Source organism: Eumetopias jubatus, unplaced genomic scaffold, assembly GCF_037043125.1.
Source record: "Eumetopias jubatus isolate StellerSeaLion01/CBP00866 unplaced genomic scaffold, mEumJub1_p1.0 scaffold_1, whole genome shotgun sequence".
Taxonomy (NCBI): domain Eukaryota; kingdom Metazoa; phylum Chordata; class Mammalia; order Carnivora; family Otariidae; genus Eumetopias; species Eumetopias jubatus.
In genome coordinates this window covers 118,543,454-118,563,473 of record NW_028274807.1, presented here as the reverse complement: position 1 = coordinate 118,563,473, position 20,020 = coordinate 118,543,454, and the positions used below count along the sequence as shown (strand labels likewise).

At 38.3% G+C, this 20,020-nt stretch overlaps 1 protein-coding gene across 1 annotated transcript in view; it reads right to left on the bottom strand.

Annotated features, from left to right (window-relative positions):
• The window catches only part of GK5 (glycerol kinase 5), an 81,802-nt gene that overhangs the window by 43,130 nt on the left and 18,652 nt on the right, over positions 1-20,020 (bottom strand). The window contains exons 4-9 of the mRNA XM_028099196.2: positions 15,317-15,410; positions 8,558-8,689; positions 2,765-2,840; positions 1,939-2,000; positions 1,782-1,855; positions 1,518-1,578 (exon numbers count right to left, since the gene is read on the bottom strand). Of these exons, the coding sequence (XP_027954997.1) occupies positions 1,518-1,578; positions 1,782-1,855; positions 1,939-2,000; positions 2,765-2,840; positions 8,558-8,689; positions 15,317-15,410 (499 nt within the window). The remainder of the gene's footprint in view (positions 1-1,517; positions 1,579-1,781; positions 1,856-1,938; positions 2,001-2,764; positions 2,841-8,557; positions 8,690-15,316; positions 15,411-20,020) is intronic.

The window sequence follows — 20,020 nt, the reverse complement described above, 5'->3', positions numbered from 1 at the left end:
GAGATCAAGAGTCGGTCACTTAACCGACCAAATCACCCAGGTGCCCCAGAAAAGGAAAGATTTTTAAAGGTAGATTGGGAATGGAAAAAAGGAAATTATTAGCAAAAAAAAATCCATTGTTTTAGATAAAGTTGCCCTCCTAAGGGGAATGGAAGGGGCCTATCAGAAAATTTCCTAGTGCCGATGGAAAACTCCCATGTTGACTGGTTAAGGGTTACATTTCTGGGGGGTTGAAATTGTAGTTAGGGTAGGTATTAAGTCTTGGTTTACTGACTTAGGCTGCCATTTTAGGCCTGTTGTTTTCTTTTTTTTTTAAGATTTTATTTTTAAGTAATCTCTACACCCAATGTGGGGCTCGAATTTACAATCCCAAGATCAAGAGTTACATGCTCCACCGAGACAGTCAGCCAGGCACCCCTCTTTTTAACAATGTAAAGAAATATTTTAAGGACCAAAACTCATCTAAAGAACACTTTGTCATTAACTTCAATTGTTCCAGCCATACCTTTATCTAAACCTGAGCCTACCATTAAGTTGAATAAGACTGATCCTCTCTAAATGATGAGGAATTTGTAATGTGGGAATTAAATTCCCCTTCTCATCTGATTTCTCCACCTACTGCGGCAATCATCCATCTAGGGAAAGATGGTCTATACGTCCTGTGTAAGCTATTACAGGAAACCAAAGTCAAGGTCAGAGTTTCCATAGAGCCCCTCAACCAGGCGGCAAATCCTTGAGATTCTCTAAGTTCTAGATCTTTCATTCAGACAGAAAGAGTACAATCAAGAAAGAACCTCAAAAACCTGAAAAAGCTAATTTTTCACTCTTCTACAGTTTCTCTACTAGTATATGCTGGCTAAGGATTTTATTTTATTTTATTTATTTATTTTTTTTAAAGATTTTATTTATTTATTTGACAGAGAGACAGTGAGAGAGGGAACACAAGCAGGGGGAGAGGGAGAGGGAGAAGCAGGCTTCCCGCTGAGCAGGGAGCCCGACGCGGGGCTCGATCCCAGGACCCTGGGATCCTGACCTGAGCCAAAGGCAGACGCTTAACGACTGAGCCACCCAGGCGCCCCTGGCTAAGGATTTTATAAAATAGAAACACAACATTTTATTTACTTTAAAGTGCCCTGTCACTGTTTGGTTATACTGTACCAAATACAAAGTAAGCAATGGCCCTTTCCCTGTTTTTTTGTCTCAGAGTATCAAATATAAACCACACTTATTCAGAATACAACATTTTTTAAAAAATTTAACAGTTTTCTAAAAAATAATATATACAGAAGTCAGAAAAGATTAGAAAGAGCTTTCATGTCAGAAGAGTGGCCCTGTGGTCTCCTTTCTGGAATGTAGAAAATACTGATTATATCCAGGGCACATTAACTTAAAAAGAAAAAAAATACTTTAATTTATTGTGCAAGGACCTCTAATATCTCTTAAATCTAATCCCAACTATTCATATATATTATTTAGTTTATACTATGCATGGAGAAACCCTCGAGTTTTCTACTTACCAAGGCCACTATTGGTATAGGCACACCAAATAACTCTTCATCCACTGATCCAAAATTGTGGCTTCAAATAAAATTGATTAAAAAGTGAGTCATAGCTCTAGAAATATTAATACTAAAATTCAGCAAATTGATTTTCACATAGACCAAAATGTTATATAATGAACATACAAGCATGTCAAACAAATAATAAAATGCTTTCCCCACTAAGGCAAAATGAATTCAGGGACAATTTTGCTGGTTTCTATATCTGATGTTCATCATTACCTCGTATCCCTCACAGGAGGCAGGATAAACAGTGGTATCGAAAGCATGGAAGTAAGGAGCCGGTTCCAACGCATCTAAGCATAAAAATATGTCATCAGAATCCAAGCTAAATTATACAAAAATCAGTGATTCAAAAGGGAAAAAAAAAAAACTTTACCTTAAAAGGGTCAAATAGTCCAGTTGCGCTGGCATTTGAAAAATCCGTGGCAAATACAGAACCTAAATTTACATTGTAAATAATATATTATCAAGTAGTATCAATCAATAACCATCCCTAGTTTATAATCTAAACCTTTGTCTGGCCTCAAATTCATTCCAAAATGTATATTTCCAGTGCAAAGTCTCCAAAGCAATTTCCCACTTAATCTTTTTGAACGTTTATAGTTTACAAAAGCACTTTCATATACATTGTCAAATCATGATCCCCAATTTATTTTGTTATTTCTTTTAAAGATTTATTTATTTGAAAGAGAGAGAGTGTGGGAGTTGGGGCAGGAACAGAGGGAGAGAATCTCAAGCAGACTCCCCACGGAGAATAGAGACTGACCTCGGGGCTCAATCTCATGACCCTGAGATCATGACCTGAGCCAAAACCAAGAGTCAGAGCTTAACCAACTGTCACCTAGGCACTCTGATTCCCAGTTCAAAGATAAGGAAAGGGGTTCACAGATGCATTATGATTGCCTATAGTTACCCAGCTGCAAAGTGGCAAATTTGTTACCAAACTTGAGTCTTAACACTTTTGAAATTAAAACTGTTCCTCTGCCTTCTGTCTGAGGTCTGATCATAATTTAAAAATCACCCTCCTCTTACAAATCTAAAATTTATCTAGCTTTACTATAACATGTAGTTACTAGGGTACCAAGGAGCAGTATGTTTGGGACAAAGGAAGGAAAAAAAAGTAACTTCCACTTTTTTTAGATGAACCTTTTCTATCAGTCAAATTTCAGTTACTTGAGATAGATCTATCAGATCATCTTTACCTTTTGTGAGCTTATGTAACAACCAGGTATCAATAGTCCCAAAGCAGCAATTATCTTCTTCAATTGCCTTTTGCACCTAGAAAACATAACATCACAAAACTGACTCAAAAAGGCTAAATTATTTTTTTTAAAGATTTTATTTATTCATTTATTTGACAGAGAGAGAGACAGCGAGAGAGGGAACACAAGCAGGGGGAGTGGGAAAGGGAGAAGCAGGCTTCCCACCGAGCAGGGAGCCCGACGCGGGGCTCGATCCCAGGACCCTGAGATCATGCCTGAGCCAAAGGCAGTCGCTTAACCAACTGAGCCACCCAAGTGCCCCTCAAAAAGGCTAAATTATGAAATGCATAATTAAGTGCCGATCAGTAAATACAATAAAATCCCATTTTTTGATAAGAATGAATATATACGTATATGTATGTATGTATGTGTATATATATATATATATATATATATATATATATATAAAGAAACTATTTTTAAAATATACTCCAAACAGTTCTAAGCAATTACTATAAGGTATAAAAGGCTTTAATTTTACAAGAAACATGTGTTACTTTTGTGATGAAAGAACTAAGTAAATATACATATTTTTAATTTAGACATATGGATATGTCTACATAAACAAAGTCTAAAACAGGGGATGGGGCACCTGGGTAGCTCAGTGGTTAAGCAACTGCCTTCAGCTCAGGTCATGATCCCGGAGTTCGGGGACCGAGTCCCACATCGGGCTCCCTGCTCAGCAGGGAGTCTGCTTCTCCCTCTGACCCTCTCCCCTCTCATGCTTTCTCTCTCTCTAATAAATAAATAAAATCTAAAAAAATAAATAAATAAAACAGGGGATGGTATACTATGATCACAGTTCAAATCCAACCCACTGCTTATTTCCTTTTTTTTTTTAAAGATTTTATTTATTTATTTGACAGAGAGAGAGAGAGAGAGAGAGAGCACAAGCAGGGGGAGCAGCAGAGGGAGAGGGAGAAGCAGGCTCCCCACTGAGCAGGGATCCCAACATGGGGCTCGATCCCAGGACCCTGGGATCATGACCTGAGCTGAAGGCAGCCGCTTAACCAACTGAGCCACCCAGGTGCCCCGCCACTGCTTATTTCTGTACAGCAAGTTAAGAATGGTGTTTAAATTTTATAATTGTTTTTTAAAAAAGAATACCTTGTGACATATGAAAAGTAAATGAAATTCAAATTTCAGGGTCCATAGATAAAATGTTACTGGAGCATAGCCATGCTCACCTATTTAAGTGTTATTTATGGCTGTTTTCACACTATAATGGCAGAGTAGTTTTCCAAGTCTAAATTATGACTATCTGGCATGTTACAGAAAAAATGTGCTAACCCTTAGTATAAAGCATGCCAAAGGAAACAAAAGTATCACAACCTCTTTAAACTAGCTAATAGAGACAATGAAATGATTGTTGAGAAATCATTATTATTTTTTTAATTTAATTTTATTTTTTTTAAAGATTTTTATTTATTTGACAGAGAGAGACACAGCGAGAGAGGGAACACAAGCAGGGGGAGTGGGAGAGGGAGAAGCAGGCTTCCCGTGGAGCAGGGAGCCCGATGCGGGGCTCGATCCCAGGACCCCGGGATCATGACCTGAGCCGAAGGCAGACTCTTAATGACTGAGCCACCCAGGCATCCCCATTATTATTTTTTTAAAAAGGCTCTACACCCAACGTTGGGGGCAAAGTCACGACTCAAGCTTAAGAGTCGCACGTTCTACCAACTGAGCCAGCCAGGCGCCCTGAGATATTACTAACATAGTGGAAACACTGCCCTACATCATATTTCACCACCTCTCCAACTCTTATTTGTCCTTCAAGACTAGCAGTTCCTGGATTTGCCCAAGCCGACACGCTATGGGAATCTTCCAGATAGCCCTTATCTCACGTCATTACCTCCCTGCTAGACCCCAAGATCCTTAAGAGCAGGAACTAAATTTTAAGCCCAACACCGAGGAGGGTTCCTGCCATATAGCAGATGCTTAAAACATGTCTCCTAAATAAATGAGACAAAAAGAAGAGCAAATGAATACATTTAAGGATGAATTCTATTTCAACAGTAGAAAAGATCAATAAAATGAAAAGACATGATGTAAGTTCCAAAAAAGAAGTCATTGTAGATTATTTATAACAAATATTTTGAAGATTCCATTCAAGCTTTATACCATTTACATAGGGAGTGCTTAAAGTAATATTACTTTATTTCAAACTCTTTTTAAATTTAGAAATTGTGATTCTAAAATTTGTTCCAGATTAGAGAAAGGTTAATCTGTATTTCAGTAAGCAGCAACAATGCCTGACAAGTAGTAAGTTCATCTGTTCATTCAAAAAACATTTAAGAGTCAGGTCCTCTGAAAGGGAGTAGGTCCATATAAGGCTACAAAGACACAGAGTCAGTATTAGGGCACAGATTAGGATCAAGGTCAATCCTCCTTGCTTTGGGTTAAGACTCCAAATGGCTCTACCCTATGAGTAAGGGTAAACTAGAAAGACAGGCTCTCATAGGAAATGCAGCTCAGTTTTGAATCACCTCAATCATTAAACTGGACTGATGTAATCCTGGTGCCTAGAAGAATGGAAGAAACAAACATAATTCCTATCCAGATAGGAATAACACTAAAGATAGTGTTAATGTTAAGGCTCTCATAATTTCTACACATAATTTTGCAAATACAATGTCTAGCTGATATACATACACATGTATACAAATAAGTAAACAAGCTCATCAAACTCATCAAGTTGTATATATTAAATATGTTCAGCTTTTTGTATGTTAATCATACATCCATAAAGTAGTTTAAATTTAAAAGAAATTAAATAATCAGGCATCAAAGGAAACAAGAGAACATGAAAAAGAAAAGAGAGAGAGAGACAGAGCCCATGAGGCTACAGATATTAGAATTAATAGTCATGGACTATATCCTGTAAGTCCTTGTCAATGTTTAAGAAGAAAAGGGGAAAAAAAAGTCATATTTCTACATCATATTGTTATGTTAGGGAATTACAAATTAAATCAAAGAGATACTACTTCACACCTATTAGAATGGCTAAAATCCAAAACCCCGATATCAAATGTTAGCAAGAATGTGGAGCAACAGGAACTCTCATTCGTTGTTGGTAGAAATGTAAAATGGTACAGCCACTTTGGAAGACAGTTTGGCATTTTCTAACAAAGCTAACCATAGTCTCATCATCTGATCCAGCAACTGCACACCTAGGTATTTACCCAAATGAGTTGAAATTTATGTTTATACAAAAATCTGTATACATGGGGCGCCTGGGTGGCTCAGTCGGTTAAGCGGCTGCCTTCCGCTCAGGTCATGATCCCAGGGTCCTGGGATGGAGTCCCGCATTGGATTCCCTGCTCAGCAGCAAACCTGCTCTCCCTCTGCCTGCTGCCTGCTTCTCCCTCTGCTTGTGCTCTCTCTCTCTCTCTCTCTCTCTCTCTGATTAAACACACACACACACAAACACAAACCTGTACACAAATGTTTATAGCAACTTTATTTGTAAGTGCCAAAAATTAGAAGCAACAATATGTCCTCCAACAAGTGATTAAATAAACAAATTGAAACAAATCTAGACAAAGAAGTACTGATCAGTGATAAAAAGAAATGCAGTACTAAGCCATAAAAAGGCATGGAAAAACCATTGTTTCATTGATTTTTTTCAACTGTTTTTTCTATTATTTCATTAATTTTCACACTAATTTTTACATTTCTTCCCTTCTGCTACAGTGGGTTCAGTTTGCTACCTTTTGCCAGTGTCTTAAGTTAGAATGTTAGATGCTTTGTTAATATAATTTCTATATGTAATATAGTCTGGCTATAAATTTCTTTTTTTTAAATATTTTTAAAAAAGATTTTATTTATTTATTTGACAGAGTGAGACACAGTGAGAGAGGGAACACAAGCAGGGGGAGTGGGAGAGGGAGAAGCAGGCTTCCTGTGGAGCAGGGAGCCCAACATGGGGCTTGATCCCAGGACCCCGGGACCATGACCTGAGCCGAAGGCAGATGCTTAATGACTGAGCCACCCAGGCACCCCGTATAAATTTCTATCTAAATGCTGATCTTGCCGCAACACATGATTTGGTATACTGTGTTTTCATTTTCATTCATCTCAAAGTATAATTTCTCTTAGGATTTCTTCTTTTACCCACTGGTTATTTAAAAGGACAGTTTGATTTCCATTTATTTTTGAACTTCCCAAATTTCTTTCTGCTAATTCTTTCTTCTTATTTTTAAGGATTTTATTTTTAAGTAATCTCTATACCCAACGTGGGGCTTGAACTCACAACCCTGAGATCAAGAGTCACATGCTTGGGGCGCCTGGGTGGCTCAGTCGTTAAGCGCCTGCCTTCGGCTCAGGCCATGATCCCAGGGTCCTGGGATCAAGCCCCGCATTGGGCTCCCTGCTCAGCGGGAAGCCTGCTTCTCCCTCTCTCACTCCCCCTGCTTGTGTTCCCTCTCTCGCTGTGTCTCTCTCTGTCAAATAAATAAATAAAATCTTAAATTAAAAAAAAAAAAAGAGTCACATGCTCTACTGACTGAGCCGGTCAGGCACCCCATCTTTCTGTTAATTATTTTTAATTTCATTCCTTTGTTATCAGAGAAATACTTGTATGATTTCAGTCGTTTTAAATTTATTGAAGATTGTATTATGATGTAGCATGTGATGTATCCTGGAGAAGGTTCCATGTGCACTTAAGAATGTATATTCTGGGGGCACTTGGGTGCCTCAGTCGGTTAAGTGTCTGCCTTTGGTCCAGGTCAGGGTCCTGAGATCGAGTCCCTCATCACATCAGGATCCTGCTCAGTGGGGAGTCTGCTTCTCCCTCTCCCTCCTCTCACACCCTCTCAGATAAATAAATAAAACCTTTAAAAAAATAAATGAAATGTTTCTCCTGTAGACGGCATACAGGTGAATCTTCTTTTTTTATTACCCAATCTAAAATCATAATGAGAAATCACTATTTACCTACCAAAATGGCTAAAATTAAAAAACAAACCCTAATAATACCAATTACGATGGTACATGAAATACGAAGTCCTCTCACTGACTGATGGTGGGTATGTAAATTATCAAAAACGGTGCGAAATTTTTTACATTACCCACTAAAAGTGAAAAATAAAAAATATATATATATGTACACATTCATGCCCTAAAAATTCCATTCCCATATATAGATACAGCAGAAATGCCTTTATACATACCCCAAAAAGACAGCATTATTCATAATAACTCAAATGTACATGAACAGAATGGATAAATGGATAGTGATAAAATCATACATTGAACACTAAATAGTAATGAAAATATAAGAAAACTAATTTACATGTTTATACAAAATTCGAAACAATTCGGGTAAAACTATAGTATTGAGAAAAAAACAAGTTAAAAAGGAAAATTGGAAAGAAAATGTGATACACAGTATCACAATGTTCTATTTCTTGATTCAAGTAGTGTTACACAGATGTTTGCTCCACAATGTATCACTGAGTGGTAAATTTTTGTTTTGTTCAGTTTTCTGTATGTGTTATGACTTAAAATAAAAAGGTTTAAAAAAACAGAGTAAAGATTCCTGTACTCCACACCAATATGTAGTGGATACTTAATTTTCCTTCAGATAAGCAAATTACTATCTTTATTCCTTTACTTTTTTCTTCCCTGTAGTCTACACACACACACACACACACACACACACACACACACACACACACACACACACACACACACAGTCTTTCCACACACACACACACAGTCTTTCCTTACCTCAACCACGTTCTGTAAAATCCAGGCCAGTCTCAAAGAAACATGCTGGTTTGTGAAACTGAACAAACTGACGGCTAAAAATCGTTTACTTCTAGTGAAAAAGTGCAGCACTCGGCAGGAACTCTGGAATAGCTATTAAAAAAAAGATACTTTAGGAAAACACATTTAATGGTGTTTGATATTTCTATATTAATTCTACACACATGAAAACAAACCCAATAACAAACAAATAATTCAACTACTTACAGTGTTTTTAGCACTTAGGAAAAGTAAAGCAGTATTACCCTAAGTGGACAATTTTTAACATATGTATTCTAACACATGAAATGTAACACATCTACTATGACCTTCTTTAGCAAACACGAGAAGCTCAAGATAAAGTCTTTTAAAATAAAAGGGAGAGAGTCAAGGAAGAAGGCTATATTCTGGTTAGAAATACATTTTTAATGAAGTTAGTATTAAACCATAAGGGAATCTCCCCTACATCTTAAGTACCTGAAATTTGGGATGTATGATTTCATTTAATACTATCTATACTTACCTAAATCAAAGATGAAATATATATAGTTTAAAATTTACTTCTTAGTAAGAAAATCTTTAATTAAAAAGAAAAAGCCTTTCATAGAAAACTAGCTTTGAGTTTTAAGGTTTGTCATAGTAAAAAAAAAAAAAAAATCAAAAAACAAAAACTTTATCCTGCCACCTACTACAAGAATGCAGATGGACAATTCAACTTCTGAAACTAATGTTTTACAAAATATTCACTTGCATTTTCTTCCCTCTGTTATTGCACACCCCTCCCCTAAAAAAATATATTTAAAGGGGCTCTGGGTGGCTTTGTCAGTTAAGCATCCATCTCAATTTTGGCTCAGGTCATGATCTCAGGGTTGTGAGATCGAGCTCTGCATCAGGCTCCATGCTGGGTGTGGAGCCTACCTAAGATTCTCTCTCTCTGGGGCTCCTGGGTGGCTCAGTCAGTTAAGCATCTGCCTTCAGCTCAGGTCATGATCCCGGGGTCCTGGGATCAAGTCCCACATCGGGCTCCCTGCTCAGCAGAGAGCCTGCTTCTCCCTTTCCCTCTGCCTGCCTCTCTGCCTACTTGTGCTCTTTCTCTCTGTCAAATAAATAAAATCTTAAAAACAAAAAAGATTATCTCTCTCCCTCTCCCTCTGCCCCTCCCTCCCCACTCACACACACATGAGCCTTCTCTCTCTCTAAAATGTTTAAAAATATATATATGTATATATTTAAAGATTTTGGTTTATTTATTAAAATAATAAATGCAACAATCAAGAAAATGTATAGACTTAATTCTCTCTACATTTCAGTCTTGTCCCTTTTTTTGGAACAATGAGCCCCATTTTAATTGTTTTTTTTCCTTTTCATTTTGGTGAGAGCATTTAAGTTCTACTCTTAGCAAATTTCAATTATATAATACAGTGTTATCAACTATGGTCATCATGTTATACATTAGATCCTCAGACCTTATTCATCTTATAACTGAAAGTTTGTACCCTTCAAACCTTCTGTGTTTCTTTATATTTTGCAGTTTATTAAAAGATAAGAGTTTCTGAAAGTATATAAAATGACCACCCATAATCCTTCTTCTGCTGTGTTATATGAGAAGAATGCTTCAAACTGAAAGAGGTTCTTCCTTCCTAAGAACACTATACTTTCCTCTATTAAAAAAATTACATTTAATATCCTTCAGGGATCTTCTATTAAAATACAGATACCTGGGTGAGGCATGCAAAAAGTATGAAGAGTTCTTACACCTGCACTTTTAATCAATATATGAACAATTAACATTTTGTTTTTACATTTAACAAATATTTATTGAGTACCTTCTATGTACCAAGGACTGTGCTAGGCCTTGACAAAGCAGAATGAACAGTATAGGCAGAATCTCTGCCTTCTTGAAATTTACATTCTAGTGGGAAGAGACAGACAAGTAATCGAATCAATAAGTGAAATAATCTAAGAAGACACTGAATGTAAAATAAACCAACATTAAATGCCACCAAAAAAAAAAAATCCTGCTATTTAAATTGTGATATAATGCTAAGATATAATTGATGGTTAAAATGATTTTAAAAATTAATGGTTAAAAATACATCCTGCTTGGGGTGCCTGGCTGGTTCAGTTGGTAGAGCACACAACTCTTGATCTTGGGGTTGTGAGTCTGAGCCCCACACTGGGTGGAGAGATACTTAAAAATAAATTCTTAAAAAAAACAACACCCTAAAAACACCCAAACAAACAAACAAAAAATCCTTCTTAAAAAATCACCCTTTTTCGAGAGCCCAGAAATGGACCCTCAACTCTATGGTCAACTAATCTTTGACAAAGCAGGAAAGAATGTCCAATGGAAAAAAGACAGTCTCTTCAACAAATGGTGTTGGGAAGATTGGACAGCCACATGCAGAAGAATGAAACTGTACCATTTCCTTACACCACACACAAAAATAGACTCCAAATGGTTGAAAGACCTAAACGTGAGACAGGAGTCCATCAAAATCCTAAAGGAGAACACAGGTAGCAACCTCTTCGACCTCAGCCGCAGCAACTTCTTCCTAGAAACATCGCCAAAGGCAAGGGAAGCAAGGGCAAAAATGAACTATTGGGATTTCATCAAGATAAAAAGCTTTTGCACAGCAAAAGAAACAGTCCACAAAACCAAAAGACAACTGACAGAATGGGAGAAGATATTTGCAAATGACATATCAGATAAAGGGCTAGTATCCAAAATCTATAAAGAACTTATCCAACTCAACACCCAAAGAACAAATAATCCAATCAAGAAATGGGCAGAAGACATGAACAGACATTTTTCCAAAGAAGACATCCAAATGGCCAACAGACACATGAAAAAGCGCTCAACATCGCTCGGCATCAGGGAAATCCAAATCAAAACCTCAATGAGATACCACCTCACACCAGTCAGAATGGCTAAAATTAACAAGTCAGGAAACGACAGATGCTGGCGGGGATGCGGTGAAAGGGGAACCCTCCTACACTGTTGGTGGGAATGCAAGCTGGTGCAGCCACTCTGGAAAACAGTATGGAGGTTCCTCAAACAGTTGAAAATAGAGCTACCATATCATCCAGCAATTGCACTACTGGGTATTTACCACAAAGATACAAATGTAGGGATCCGAAGGGGTACGTGCACCCCAATGTTTATAGCAGCAATGTCCACAATAGCCAAACTGTGGAAAGAGCCAAGATGTCCATCGACAGATGAGTGGATAAAGAAGATGTGGTATATATACACAATGGAATATTATGCAGCCATCAAAAGGAATAAGATCTTGCCATTTGCAACGACGTGGATGGAACTGGAGGGTGTTATGCTGAGTGAAATAAGTCAATCAGAGAAAGACATGTTATCATATGACCTCACTGATACGAGGAATTCTTAATCTCAGGAAACAAACTGAGGGTTGCTGGAGTGGTGGGAGGTGGGAGGGATGGGGTGGCTGGGTGATAGACATTGGGGAGGGTATGTGCTATGGTGAGCGCTGTGAATTGTGCAGGACTGTTGAATCACAGATCTGTACCTCTGAAACAAATAATGCAACATATGTTAAGAAAAAAAGAAAAAGAAGATAGCAGGAGGGGAAGAATGAAGGGGAATAAGTCAGAGGGGGAGATGAACCATGAGAGACGATGGACTCTGAAAAACAAACTGAGGGTTCTAGAGGGGCGGTGGTGGGAGGATGGGTTAGCCTGGTGATGGGTATTAAAGAGGGCACATTCTGCGTGGAGCACTGGGTGTTATGCACAAACAATGAATCAGGGAACACTGCATCAAGAACTAATGATGTAATGTATGGTGATTAACATAACAATAAAAAATTTTTTTAAAAATCACCCTTTTTAAATTGGAAAAAAGAAATGTATGTCTTATAATTCATACATTGCTGGTGAGAATGTAAATGATGCAGCTACTCTGGAAAAAGACTGACAGTTTCTTATAAAACAAAACATGCAATTACCATTTGACCTAGCAATTAATTGTACCCCTGGGGTATTATCCTAGAGAAATGAAAACTTATGTTCACATAAAATTCTGTACACAGATTTTCAAAACAGCTCTATTTGTAATAGCCAAAAACTGGAACTTGCACATATGTCCTTAAATAGGTGATGCATGTGTACCACCGAATACAACTCAGCAATAAAAAGAAACAAGCTATTGATACTCGTACAAACTTGGATTCTCCAGGGAATTACACTAAGTGAAAAAAGCAAACCCGAAAAGGTTTTACACTGCATCACTCTACATATACAATATTTTTGAAGTGAGAAAAAATATTTAATGGAGGACAGATTAGTGGTCGCAAGGAGCGAGGGATGGGAAGAGCATGGGGAGTGTACAGAAGAGAGAGGATGTGGTTATAAAAGAGCAACATGAGGGACCCTTGTAATGAAGGTACTATTCAGCATCTTGATTCTGGTGGTGGTTACATGAACACAGGAAAAAAACTGTACAGAAATTATAACACACACACAAGTACAAGTAAAACTGGGGAAATCTGAATAAGATCTATAGATTGTATTAATGTCAATATCCTGGTTGTGACAGTATAGTATAGTTTTGTAAAATGTTACCATTGAGAGAAACTGCAAAGCCTAGAAGGGATCCCTGTATTATTTCTTACAACTACATGTGAATCTATAATTATCTCAATTAAAATTTCAATTAAAAAAAATGTATGTCTCAAAATCTTTGAAATGTTGTAAGTGCCGTGAAAGAAAGGACAGTATGATAGAGACTGGATTGAGAAGTGGGGACATGCTCCTCTATAAACGGGATGGCAGCAAAGGGCTCACACAGACGAGATGGCATAGGAGTTGCACCCGGAAAGATGAGAAGAATCCAGTCATGATGGTGGAGAAAGCCCTTTGAGGGTACGAAGGCCTTAAGATAAGAGACAGCTTCAGTGCTGTAAGAACAAAACCACGCTAGCAAAGCTGGAGCTGAATCCTTAGCAGCTTCAGGGAGGAAGGGTCTGGGAAGTGGTCAGAGCTGTAGACAGGGCCAATCCATGGTAAGGAGTTGGGATTTTATGCTAAAAGCAAAGAGAAGCCTTAGCAACCATTAAGAAAGAATCAGAACAAGAGTGAGAGGAAGCATGGGTGCTGCAAGAACTGGAGGAAAACAATGGTGCCAGGAGACTGCCAACACACATTAATACTTCACCAGTTTGCTTGGAGCTAGCACTGGCTAAATGAATGACTTTGGTTTCATCTCTGGCATATACATCCTCAACATTTCCATGAGCCTCACTCACTAACCCATGAGCATCCAAGACAGGGGTGCCTGGCTGGCTCAGACGGTAGAGCATGCAACTCTTGATCTCGAGGTTGTAAGTTTGAGCCCCATGTTGAGATTACTTAAAAATAAAATCCTTAAAAAAAAAGAAAAAGCATCCAGTATAGGATGAGTGCAGGGTAGGAACGGTTCTCTCAGTGGCAAGACAGGCCCTGGAATCATGTGTGCTAAACTCCAAGAGCTGTGTACATTTTTCTCCTAAGAGAAGCCAAAGCTTACATCATGCACATACTCAATATCAAGTAGATGAAGTGCTTTAAAAGCTGAGTTTTGTGCTTGAAGTCAGTTTTACATTTGAGATTTGGGGTTTGTCCTACAGAAGTAAATGTTTTCAAAGTCAAAACTTATTTTTAAAGGAATAAAAGTTATAAATACCTCACTGACTAACCTAAGAAATGTTTGACGAATTGACCTAGTAAAAACTAAAATTATCCATTAAGATACAGAATTACACATTATAAATAGTATAATTTTAAATTATACCATTCAAAGTTCATGACATTTCCTTACAATTATTTTCAACTCCTTAATTTCTCTTTCCTGTAAACAGCACCTCTCGGTTCTCAGCCTTACAAGTTATTAAAGCAAGGTGCATTTTCATATATTAAACTAACAAAAGAAAAACCAATGTGGGTGAGATTATGGCAAAAGTGTCTTTCACTCATGCATATATTCCATAATATATTCAAGTTTATTTTCATATAAAATTAATGTCTCCAAATGGTTAAGGAGTAAAACCGATGCTCCAGATACTCCCTGAAGCACCATCTGCCACAGGCACCCTAGGCTGAGGAGGCATTTAGCTGTGTGGCATTCGAACACGTAGTATTGCAATATGCAACAGGGAACGCGCAGTATTGATTATAACATCACATACTGCAGGTTTGGCCACGTTTGGAAAATTGTCTTACCCTCTGACTCAGCAATCCCACACGTACATTGCCACCACCACTGCTGTCATCGTCATGGTCATCAGCTTTGTCATTTGCGACCACCGTGGTAGGCATCAGGTTAAGAGCTCGTGGCAGTCAGCTAGTTATCCATCCCGATATCCATTCTCCACTTTTATAACAAAAGAGGATGAAATTTGGACATTTCTGTATTTTTTCTGGACATAGTCTGCATCTTGTCTATTTCTCCAAGAATGACAACACGAATTATCTCACTCACGTGAGAACATCTGGGCCATCCTAAACCTCCTCCGGGTTTCCTGAAGTGTAATTAAGTACTTGAGTCTACCTCATATGCTTTTGGGTGACTATTACAGAGTTTCACTGATGTAAGGAGTGTGCGTATGTGTATTCTCTTCTCAACGTCCTAAAACAGTACAGGTGGGAGATTATACACTTAAGCTTACAGTTAAGGGACATCTACAGGGAAAATAGTAACATCCAAATCACAGAAGATAAGAAAAAGATTACCTTCATTATGAGGGAATTATTCCAAGATTTTATAAGTTCAACAGCTCTCAGGTCTTGCCAACTAATGAAGTTGTGAAAATGATTTCCTGTTTTCCTAAGAATGACAAAAACAGTATTTTGAGACTCACTATCAATCAGAGGCTATATTAAATAAAAGATCTGCCATAACAGAAAACAAAATTAGAGGCATACTGGAATCTCAAAGTATGATTTAATTAGATGGGGCTTGCTGAATGACTTTTTATTTTATAAACTGAATACATTTTGTAACAATTATAATATGATACATGTATGAAATTCTAGACCAAATTCTAACGGAAAAGATATACTTTTTTGTTTAAAGGTTTTATTTATTTATTTGACAGAGAGAGACACAGTGAGAGAGGGAACACAAGCAGGGGGAGTGGGAGAGGGAGAAGCAGGCTTCCCGCCGAGCAGGGAGCCTGATGTGGGGCTCGATCCCAGGACCCTGAGGTCATGACCTGAGCCGAAGGCAGTCGCTTAACCAACTGAGCCACCCAGGCACCCCAAGATACACTTTTTAAAGCAGTACAATGTGCACACTTCTAAAACAAAACAAATTTAATGAAAAGGCCTTTAAAGACTTGCTTATACACTTTAAAAAACAAGAAGCCAATGCTTTCCCCCTTCGCTGTACCTGATACACACAATCAAATCAAAACCTCTGTACCTACAGAAGAGCTGAAATATTGCCTAAACCTATTTCTACATCTCTCAACTTTATGACTGGCTTAGCCACTGGCAACCTACCAGGCTTATCAAAATGTATCCAGTAAAAAGAAATTCAACAACCTCTGGGTCAACATTGCAATATAAGTACAGAACTAAGAAATATAGTAGAAATAAATCATTTCCCTTTTTGGCTCCTGCAGATTCGACCACTAATCTTCGACATCCAACTCAGACTTGCTTTCTACCCTGTTTCCAGGTGCCCTCCTGTGTGGGTTCACCATGTTCAATTCCGCAGACTGTCCTTTTCCACACTTCTTAAGCAGTCCACATTCAAGGGCATGTCCTCAACTTTATGAACCTGGAAACATTCTACTCCTGAAATTCTTTTTTTTTTTAAAGATTTTATTTATTTATTTCAGAGAGAGAGAGAATGAGAGATAGAAAGCACAAGAGGGAAGAGGGTCAGAGGGAGAAGCAGACTCCCTGCTGAGCAGGGAGCCCGATGTGGGACTCGATCCCGGGACTCCAGGATCATGACCCGAGCCGAAGGCAGTCGCTTAACCAACTGAGCCACCCAGGCGCCCTAGTCCGGAAATTCTAACATTCCAATATATTAGTCAACACCTCTTGCTATTATTCCAGTTCTCTCAATTTTACTCTCTAAATGCCTTCCCTTCAACCTCATTGCAGCCTTTAATCCCTCAAACATTCCCTTTTCTTCCTACCAACCCCTCCCAGGCTTCCTTCCTTCCCTGCATCCCGTGACCTATCACACTCTCTACCCCTTGACTTCTCTCTCTTTTTAAAAATTGTGGTAAAATATATGTAACATGAAATTTGTTTTCATGTTTTTAAGCATGTTGAAGTGCACAGTTCAGTAGCATTAAGTACAGTTCACAATGTTCTATGTTGCCATCACCATTACTTCCTAACATTTGGGTTGTTTCCAGCTTCTTGCCGATACGAATAATGCTGCTATAAACACTGCTGTACCTGTTTGAGTCCCTATTTCCAGTCCCTTTGGGCGTATACTTAGGATCAGAATTGCTGGGTCACGTGGTAAGTCTACTTTTTGAAGAACTGCCGAAATTTTTGCCACAGTTGGCTGCACCATTTTACATCCCCACCACCAGTAGACAAGAGTTCCAGTGTTTCCACATCCTCGCAAACACTTGTAATTCTCCATTTTTTAAATTATAGACATCCTGGTGGGTGGGAAGTGATACCTCATTGTTGTTTTAATATGTGTTTCCCCAATGGCTAATGATATTGTACCTCTTTCCATTCCAAGACATCCAACTCAGACTTGCTTTCTACCCTGTTTCCAGTCAATAGCTTATTGACTATTTGTATATTATTCCAGTCCTCTGTCCATTTATGAATTGGGTTATTTGGTTTTTTGCTGTTCAGTTGCAGGAGTTCTTTATATATTCTAAATATTAATTCTTTATCAAATACATGACTTGCAAATAAATATTTTCTACCATTATGTGAGTTTTTCTTTTCACTCTCTTAATAGTGTCCTCCCTCCCCCCATTTTTCAACCTCTATTAATGAGAATCACAGCATTCACCTGCATCATGAACATGTTACTTCTTTTTCCTTCAGTGATCCAAACCATCACCATTATCATTAGTACAAATCAGAGAAGTGATTTTCCTATTTCTCTATAGATGAAATTACAAACCAAACACACCAAGATACACACCTTCCATATTACATGCTGCAGGCAGTTTCCAGAAATCTTATAGCACATTTAAGATATCGACTATAAATTTTTCCAGACCCACTTTTAAAATGCAAATTGCACATTCTGTCAAAGTAATTTCAACATGGCTTTATTTCTTGTTATTTATGATTAAATTTAGGGCAATTTCTATACTTTGGGGAATTCCAGTAGTTAAGAAAATTAAAGAAGGGGCACCTGGGTGGCTCAGTCGTTAAGCATCTGCCTTCGGCTCAGGTTGTGATCCCAGGATCCTGGGATCAAGCCCCGCATCGGGCTCCCTGCTTGGCGGGAAGCCTGCTTCTCCCTCTCCCACTCCCCCTGCTTGTGTTCTTTCTCTTGCTGTCTCTCTCTCTGTCAAATAAATAAATAAAATCTTTAAAAGAAAAGAAAATTAAAGAAAAATTGTCAAAAATATGAAAATATCTTAATAGTGTTTTCTGATGCTATATATGTTTCTGATATTGATGAAGTCCAATTTATCTATTTTTGTTTTGTTAGCTGTGCTTTTGGTGCCATTTAAGAAATCAATCCTACATCCACAGCCATAAAAATTTTCCTGTATGTTTTCTTCTAAGAGTTTTGTAGTCTTGGGCACCTGGGTGGCTCAGATGTATGTGTCTGCCTTCGGCTTAGGTCATGATCCCAAGGTCCTGGGATTGAGCCCCACATCAGACTCCCTGCAGGCAGGAGGCCTGCTTCTCCCTCTCCCACTCCCCCTGCTTGTGTTCTCTCTCTTGCTGTGTCCCTGTCAAATAAGTAAATAAATAAATAAAATCTTCAAAAAAAAAAAAAAAAAGAGTTCCGTATCCTTATCTTTTAAATTTAGTCTTCAATTCATTTTTTAAGTTAGTTTTTGTATATGGTGTAAGGTAAGGGTCCACATGCATATTTTGCATATGGACACCCGGTTTCCTCAGCATCATTTGTTGAAAAGATGGTTCTTTCTGCATTGCCTGGTCTTGGCAGCCTTGTCAAAAATCAATTGACCATTGTATTTGTTTCCTTGGGCTGACATAACAAAGCACCACAGACTATGTGGCTTAAGACAATAGCAGTTTATTGTCTTATAGTTCTGGAGGCTAGACATCCAAAATCATGGTGTTGCCAGGGCCAACTCCCTCTGAAACCTGTAAGGGAATCCTTCCCTGCCTCATCCTAAGCTTCTGGTGGTCCGCAGCAGTCTTTGGCATTCCTTCACTCATAGGTGCATCACTCCGACCCTCCTCCTCCTCCATAGGGCATTTTCTGTGTGTCTGTCTTCACGTGGCCATCTTTGTATGAAGACACTAGTCATACTGAATTACAAATCCACCCTACTGATTATGACTTTATCCTAATTTAAGTAATTACATCCGCAGTGACCCTATTTCCTAAGGCCAAATTTTGAGGTGCTGCTGTTGCTTCTGTTGGGTTATTTCCCCCAAATCTCCCTCACTCCTAAGTGTGAGATTACTGAGTCAAAAGGTAGACAATTTTCCAGCTCCTCATATGTGGCCAAACCTGAAATATTTGATGTTATAACCAATACTGCATATTGACTACTATAATACTTTTAATGCCTTCTCAGCTACAGTGCCTGTATCAGATGGTGCTTTGGGGAGTGTCTGGAGCATTGGATATACTTGATAACTATTTGGAGACATTAATTTTATATGAAAACAAATTTAAAATAAGATAGTAAGTGAAACACTTCTGCCATAATCTCACCCAGACTGATTTTTCTTTTTGTTAGTTTAATATATAAAAATGCACCTTGGGGTGCCTGGGTGGCTCAGTCAGTTAAGCGTCTGCCTTCGGCTCAGGTCATGATCACAGGGTCCTGGGATGGAGTCCCGCATCAGGGAGCCTGCTTCTTCCTCTCCCTGCTTCTCATGCTCTCTCTTGCTATCTCTCTCTCTCTCTCTCTCTCAAATAAGTAAATAAAAATCTTAAAAAAAATAATAAAAAAGTAAAAATAAAAATAAAAATGCAGGGGCGCCTGGGTGGCTCAGTTGGTTGAGCGACTGCCTTCGGCTCAGGTCATGATCCCAGGGTCCTGGGATCGAGCCCCACATCGGGCTCCCTGCTCAGCGGGAAGCCTGCTTCTCCCTCTCCCACTCCCCCTGCTTGTGTTCCCTCTCTCGCTGTCTCTCTCTCTCTGTCAATTAAATAAATAAAATCTTTAAAAAAAAAAATAAAATAAAAAAATAAAAATGCACCTTGCTTAATAACTTATAAGGCTGAGAACTGAGAGGTGCTGTTTACAGGAAAGAGACAGTAATTAAGGATTTGAAAGTGGTTAT